The sequence below is a fragment of the Alexandromys fortis genome, unplaced genomic scaffold (genome assembly GCF_014885135.2).
Source record: "Alexandromys fortis isolate MF-2015 unplaced genomic scaffold, M_Fortis_MF-2015_v1.1 scaffold_1, whole genome shotgun sequence".
Taxonomy (NCBI): domain Eukaryota; kingdom Metazoa; phylum Chordata; class Mammalia; order Rodentia; family Cricetidae; genus Alexandromys; species Alexandromys fortis.
In genome coordinates this window covers 40,810,832-40,818,040 of record NW_026067927.1, presented here as the reverse complement: position 1 = coordinate 40,818,040, position 7,209 = coordinate 40,810,832, and the positions used below count along the sequence as shown (strand labels likewise).

Sequence of the window (7,209 nt, the reverse complement as noted above, 5' to 3'; positions counted from 1 at the left end):
AAGGAGAGAGAAAGGAAGAGACGGGAGTTGGGCAAGGTCCACCTTTTCAAAAGGAACATAGCAAAGGCGCACAGAAGGTGCTGTTAGTGGCTGCAGCTGAGGATGTAGCCTGTGAGGACCTCAAAGGCAGACCAGTGCAGGTGTCTGAATACTAACTAACAGGAAGAGTCTGGAATCTCACTTCCATCAACGCGAAGATCTCACAATAGTCCCTGTTTCTTAGAGGTTCCACCGCATCCCGGAAACTGAACACTGAAGTTCTCACCCAATCCTAAGGATCAAAGGAGGTCACCCTAGACCCCACTCTCCACCAGTATTTTCAGAAATGCAGACGGGCGTCTGTGGAACGAGTTCTACAGACCGCACGTTACACGGAAAGGGTGATGGCAGGGATTGGAAAGTAACGCTCTATTGTCCAATGACTCAGACCTGGAGGGAAGGCAGCCATTCCTTTGTGTGATATATTCCATCTCTAGTGACCTGAGTTTCCAACTGTGAGGACATTTAGTCAACAGCAGCATTTGTGGACACTGTGGAGAGGAGCAGAGGGGGCTGAGTGGAGTAAGTTCAACTCAGTGGCGCCGGGGTCTGGGCACTAGATGGGCTTCGCCTGTGACCATTTTCACTGCCTTCTCACGATCGCAGACTGCACAGCCTTATGCTAATGCAGAAAGTAAAAGCATTTCCCCTGCACGTGTCTTTCCCTTCCCACGTCACAGGTCATTGACCCACAGTCCTGAGTCACACTTTCCTCCCACATCACCATTGAACTCTGGAGAGTCATCCCCTGGTCTGGGCCCATTCTCTCTCAAACAAAGTCACATTTCTCACAACAAAAATGGAGAAGTGCTACGAATAGAGTAACTGTTGTTTATACTATACATTTTGTTAACGAGGGACCGGAGGGACGGTTCAGCTGTTGAGAGCTTATACTGCTCTTGCAGAGGACCTGAGTTCAGTTCCCAGCAGGCAGCTCACAACGGCTTCTAACTCCAACTCTAGGGGATCTGGTGCCCTCTTCTGGCCTTTGAGAACACTGCACTCACACACACATACACAGTACACATATATATGCTTTTAAAAATAAATATTTAAAAAGAGAAAAAGAGCTCAAAGTTGCCAACACAAACAAGTAATCACTATTTAGTGAGATGGCAATATTAATTACCATAACTTGACCATTATATATTTTTATGTGAATGTTATAGACATCAAATTGTCATAATGGAGAGAGAGAGAGAGAGAGAGAGAGAGAGAGAGAGAGAGAGAGAGACTGTTTAGAAACTACTGAGTCTACCATGAAAGATTTATTTCAAGATTTCTGAAAGCCTGTCTCAAGAAGTGTGAGAGTCCCCAAAGTTACCTGCCAGAGAACCCCTCTGTCAATAGGCATCTCCTGAGCCTTAAGTTCTGTGGAACACACATTGGGGAGCACCACCTCAGGACACTTTCAGTATTTTCCCCTCTTCATATGACATCACTTTCAGGCTAGACAGAAACCTTCCCTTCATCCCTAAGCAAATATGATTTTCATAAATTTCTGTCTTCCTGGTGTTTTTGTAAGTCTCTCCTTGTCCAAGTCAAACCTGGATTCAGAATGACAATTTTTTTCCTATTCTGCCAAAAGCCTCACACTCATACATTTATCCTCAAATATTTTCAGCTTCAAAGGTTTGAAAAGAAAATAAAAGGCAAGATAAAAGTCCTGAAATTCTGTCGGCTGTCCTGAAGAGCTTTAGAAATCCATCTTCCTCTGAATTCTGTGGTCACCCTTAAGGCTCTGCCCCGCATGTTTCTGGTTTCTCTCTAATTAAACATTTAAGCTTCCTTTCTCCCGGGAGCCTGAACACAGTGTACACTTAAAAATCATTGCTGTGGGTTCTGTAGCGCAGGCTTAGGGGAAGCTTTGGCTGGTACCAAGTCTGCAAAAGGTTCCCATACTAGGCACAGTCCTTACGAACTACAGCCAGCCTGCCTCGGGAAATGTGGATGCATTCAGCCTAAGCTTCCATGCTGGCAGGAAGACGCAGATGTTCATCCTACCCTTCACTCTGAGCCTGACCGGTGAAAGCACTGAATTTAGGGAGGCTGAGCCCAAGACTGTTGAGGTCACTGATTCCCTGACGTTATACACTTCACTGTATAATCACTAGTTGATGAAGAAGATTGGGGAGCGAGGCATCTCGGGAGGTTCTTCATTGTTCAGAATGTTTTCATCATGTAACTGCTGAAGTCTACGCAATGATATAAGGTTGGTCTTGATACAAACTCTCCCTTGAACATTCTAGGTCTCTCTCTCTCTCTCTCTCTCTCTCTCTCTCTCTCTCTCTCTCTCTCTCTCTCTCTCTCTGTGTGTGTGTGTGTGTGTGTGAAGTTATGGGATTTTTGTGAGTTAAAAGAAATAGATTATAAACCACATTTTGTCCTTTTAGCTAAAAGCCATCTTAAAACTCACATTTAGGGCATTCTTCAAAGGAAAATGAATTTCTAAAGCAGGTAGTTTGGCTTATGTTGAAGCCGGTCATGGAGGCACACACCTTTAATCCCAGCCCTTGGGAGGCAGAGTAGAAGGATTGCTGGGAGTTTGAGACCAGCCTGGTCTACACAGTGAGTTCCAGGACAGCCAGAGCAACATAACAAAGAGACCCTGTACTGGCTGGTTTTGTGTGACAGCTTGACACAAGCTAGAGTCATCAGAGAGAAAGGAGCCTTGGTTGAGGAAATGCCCCCATGAGATCCAGCTGTAAGGCATTTTCTCAATTAGTGGTTAGTTGGGGAGGGCCCAGTCCATGGTGGGTGGTGCCATCCCTGGTATGGTGGGCCTGGGTTCTATAGTAAAGCAGACTGAGCAAGCCAGGGGAAGTAAGCCAGTTAATGGCTTCTGTCCATGGCTTCTGAATCAGCTCCTGCTTCCAGGATCCTGCCCTCTTTGAGTTCCTGTCCTGACTTCCTTCAGTGATGAATAGCAATGTTGAAGTGTAAGCCAAACAATTTCTTTCCTCCCAACTTGCTTTTTGGTTATGATGTTTCGTCACGGCAATAGAAATCCTCAGACAGACTCTGTCTCAAAACAAAATAGGAGGGTACCATTCCCACTTACTAATAAAATAAAAATATGTAAACCCACATCTTTGAACATCTATTCAAGATGCATTATTCTGAGTTCCTGCGAGTTTCTTCCTGCTCTCTGCATCTGGCCTCTGGCCTCTAGCCACTTCCCTCGTGTCATGGCCCCGAAAAGGCAATCTGCGCTTCTGCCTCAGTCCAAGAAACCCAAATCGGCTCCGTCCCCGAAACTGGAGGACAAGTCTGCCTCTCCTGGCCTGCCGAAGGGAGAAAAAGAACAGCAAGAAGCAATTGAACACATTGACGAAGTACAAAATGAAATAGACAGACTTAATGAACAAGCAAGTGAGGAAATACTAAAAGTAGAACAAAAATATAACAAACTCCGCCAACCGTTTTTTCAGAAGAGGTCAGAATTGATCGCTAAAATCCCAAATTTTTGGGTAACCACATTTGTCAACCATCCACAAGTGTCTGCACTGCTTGGGGAGGAAGACGAAGAGGCTCTGCATTATTTAACCAGAGTTGAAGTAACAGAATTTGAAGACATTAAATCAGGTTACAGAATAGATTTTTATTTTGATGAAAATCCCTACTTCGAAAATAAAGTTCTCTCCAAAGAATTTCATCTGAATGAGAGTGGTGACCCATCCTCAAAGTCCACTGAAATCAAATGGAAATCTGGAAAGGATTTGACAAAACGCTCGAGTCAAACACAGAATAAGGCCAGCAGGAAGAGACAACACGAAGAGCCAGAGAGCTTCTTTACCTGGTTTACTGACCACTCTGATGCAGGTGCAGATGAGTTAGGAGAGGTCATCAAAGACGACATTTGGCCAAACCCCTTGCAGTACTATTTGGTTCCTGATATGGACGATGAAGAGGGAGAGGCAGAAGATGATGACGATGATGATGAAGAAGAAGAAGGCTTGGAAGATATTGATGAAGAAGGAGATGAAGGGGAAGAAGATGAAGATGAAGATGATGATGAAGGGGAAGAAGGAGAGGAGGATGAAGGCGAGGATGACTAGCACAGAAGACTGATGGATTCCGACTCTCTTTTTTTATTTTCTTTTTATTTTTTAAATTTCTCCAGTCCCTGGGAGCAAGTTGCAGTCATTTCCCTCCCGTCCCCAATCCCTCTTGTGCTCAGTCGCCCTGTTTCTGAGGTCTCGCTTCTCAATACCATGGTTCTCAACTTATTTTTGGGGAAATGTCTTGAGCAAAATACAATGGGAAAAGAATCTCCACTACTCTGTTCTACATTCATTTTTATCTTTTCTTGTCTTGAACTGTGGATTTAACACCACCACCACCGTGCTCTGTGGGAAAAAAGAAAAGCCCTCCAGCCCCTTTGGCTCTGCTGGAGGCTGGAGGGTGCTAGGCCCCTGTGTAGTAGTGCATAGAATTCTAGCTTTTTTCCTTTCTCTGTATATTGGGCTCAGAGATTACACTGTGTCTATGTGAATACAGACAGTTAGCATTTACCAACATGTATCTGTCTACTTTCTCTTGTTTAATAAAAAGAAAAAAAAGAAAAAAAGGGGGGGTTAGAAGGTCAGCAAGGGTGGGTTTGAGGTGCCTGGGGGGGTAAGTGGGCATTGTGACAACATGGCTTCTCCTTTGGCATGTTTAATTGTGATGTTTAACAGACATCCTTGCAGTTTAAGATGACACTTTTAAAATAAAATTCTCTCCTAACGATGAAAAAAAAGATACATTATTCTGTGCTTTGTATATTTTTTTCCAAGTTATTGCAACTAGAATAAAAATTGAATGTTACTGCCACAACTTAAGCAGTCAAGACACCAAAGAACCAAAGAACCAAGAACCAAAGTTTCAAGAGGTTGTTTAGGGAGGTATAGACAGAGACTGCTCATTCATTTCCCGGCTGCCCAAACCTGAATAATCACACAAAAACTATATTAATTCTAACACTATTTGGCTGATGGCTCAGGTATATTTCTAGCTAGCTCTTACATCTTAAATTAACCCATTTCTTTTAATCTATGTATCACCACGAGGCTGTGACTTATCAGTAAGGTTCCAGTGTCTGTCTCCTTTGATGTCTGCCTGATTCTGCCTTCTTTCCTCCTCTATCTCTGCTTGGATTTCCTGCCTTACTATATTCTGCCCTGCCATAGGCCAAAGCATCTTCTTTATTAGACAATGGTAATAAAACATATTTGTAGCATATAGAGGGGAATCCCACATCAGGGGGGTGAAGCCATCAAGCTAAGTTCTGTGGCAAATACAAAGTGAGAAGCTCTATGATTGCAGGCAGGCTGAGAGGAGTTCTGAGCTGGACCCGACCTGGTCATGGCAAAGCCATCACTTCATCAGGACCAGTGGCCTCAATGAGACATAGAACATCCTCTATCCCTGACCCTCCAGTTATTTGTAGATGTAGAAAATTCAGCCACTTGCTCTGCCAGCCACGAGCAATTTTCCTGGTGAAGAGATGCGGACTTAAGTCATCTAGCACCCCGTCCTGAAAGCCACCCCTCACCCAAGGCTTCCTTCCCAATTACTCTTGCTTCTGTTCCTGAGCTTATATGATTCTCATCAAGCTGAGACACAGGTGAAATGAAAAACTGTGGTCAATGGGTCATTTAACATGTTTTGTTATAGAAGAGTCTCCAGTCTGGACCACAAAGTATCTTTTAAATACACACACACACACACACACACACACACACACACACACACACACTGGCAATTGGAGAGGATAACATGAGCAAGAATGACTCTCATGTGACCGTGCTTAGACTGGGCTGCTCCTAGGGTGCCCTAGGGATTTTCTTTCCTTCTTTTTTTTCCTGTCTCCCAAACCACTTCTTTGTCTGAGGATCCCCCACTACCCTTCCTGTCTTCTACGGGGTCACCCCGCGCTTCGCCTGAAACTTCAATGAACCCGAGGACTCAAAGGGACAATGAGACGCGTTACCTGAGGCAAGAAGCCACCTGCGTTCCTTGAGGGATGCTGTTCTCATGTGTCCCGCCAGTTTGTACCAAGGGCATTCAGCACAAATACCTCCCCCAGCTCCCCTACTCGAGTAGTCCCCCCTCTGTGCTCTCAAACGGGTGGGTTCTGAAGAAGACATGGAAAAGGCACCTGCATTCATGTGGCCATCCATATTAACTCGGTCTTTTCACTACAGGCAAATCAGGAAGAACTAGCAGGGTAACTGAGCTATCCCAAGACACAGCTCCTGCATCTGATCATGACATGTTTTTAAGTACATTATGGAACAAATAGCATCCCTGAGGCCTTTCAGAACAGAGGTGAGCATTGTTGCAAGTCATTGGTTATTGCCCCAATTAACTCCCTATAACCTAAAAGTCAAAACAATGTGAACTACTCAAAACATTTGCTCTGAATAGGCAATGCCAGCTGAGTTAGAAAAACCTTTTTTCCCCTGCCAAACAATTGGCTTTGATTTTCTCTCCTCTCTGCTGCTGGTTCAATATAGCCGAATATTAGACAGAAATCTCTGCACAAAGGTCATGTGTTGTACTCAAGTATCATGTGTTCATTTGACATACATTCATGCTTCAAAGGCGAGATGTGAAGGAAAGGTGGCATGCGGGTGTCAGTTGGTGACGGACACTGGACACGGCGCAGGATATATGGTGTAAAGTCTTCCCAGAATGTGGACAGTTGCTGGAGCGGAATAAATGAACAGTGCACGCTTCCCACAAGGAACCGGTTGCATCTGAAAGATATGGAGAGAGAGAAAATCTGTATGCAGAGAGAGAGCGGGTCTGTATGCAGAGAGAGAGAGCGGGTCTGTATGTAATCTGTATGCAGAGAGAGAGGGTGGGTCTATATGCAGAGAGAGAGTGGGTCTGTATACAATCTGTATGCAGAGAGAGAGGGTGGGTCTATATGCAGAGAGAGAGAGACAGAGACAGAGACAGAGAGAGAAAGAGAACTGGTCTGTATGCAAAGAGAGTGGGTCTGTATGCAATCTGTATGCAGAGAGAGAGAGGGTCTGTATGCGGAGGGCAGGTCTGTATGCAGAGAGAGCGGGTCTTATGCAGAGAGTGGGTCTGTATGCGCCAAGTGGGTCTATGGAGAGAGAGAGAGAGAGAGAGAGAGAGAGAGAGAGAGAGAGAGAGAGAGTCTGTATGCAGAGAGAG

The 7,209-nt window shown here is 44.7% G+C and overlaps 1 protein-coding gene across 1 annotated transcript; it reads left to right on the top strand.

The window, feature by feature from the left end:
- Nucleotides 1–3,163: 3,163 nt before the first annotated feature.
- On the top strand, nucleotides 3,164–4,559 carry LOC126502985 (protein SET). The gene has a single exon (XM_050144418.1). It carries the CDS (start codon nucleotides 3,228–3,230, stop codon nucleotides 4,095–4,097), a length of 870 nt encoding a protein of 289 aa, XP_050000375.1. The 5' UTR covers nucleotides 3,164–3,227; the 3' UTR covers nucleotides 4,098–4,559.
- Nucleotides 4,560–7,209: the final 2,650 nt, after the last annotated feature.

Excerpts from the sequence above, each read along its gene's own strand:
- LOC126502985 (XM_050144418.1), top strand. The coding sequence starts at position 3,228 with ATGGCCCCGAAAAGGCAATCTGCGCTTCTGCCTCAGTCCAAGAAACCC.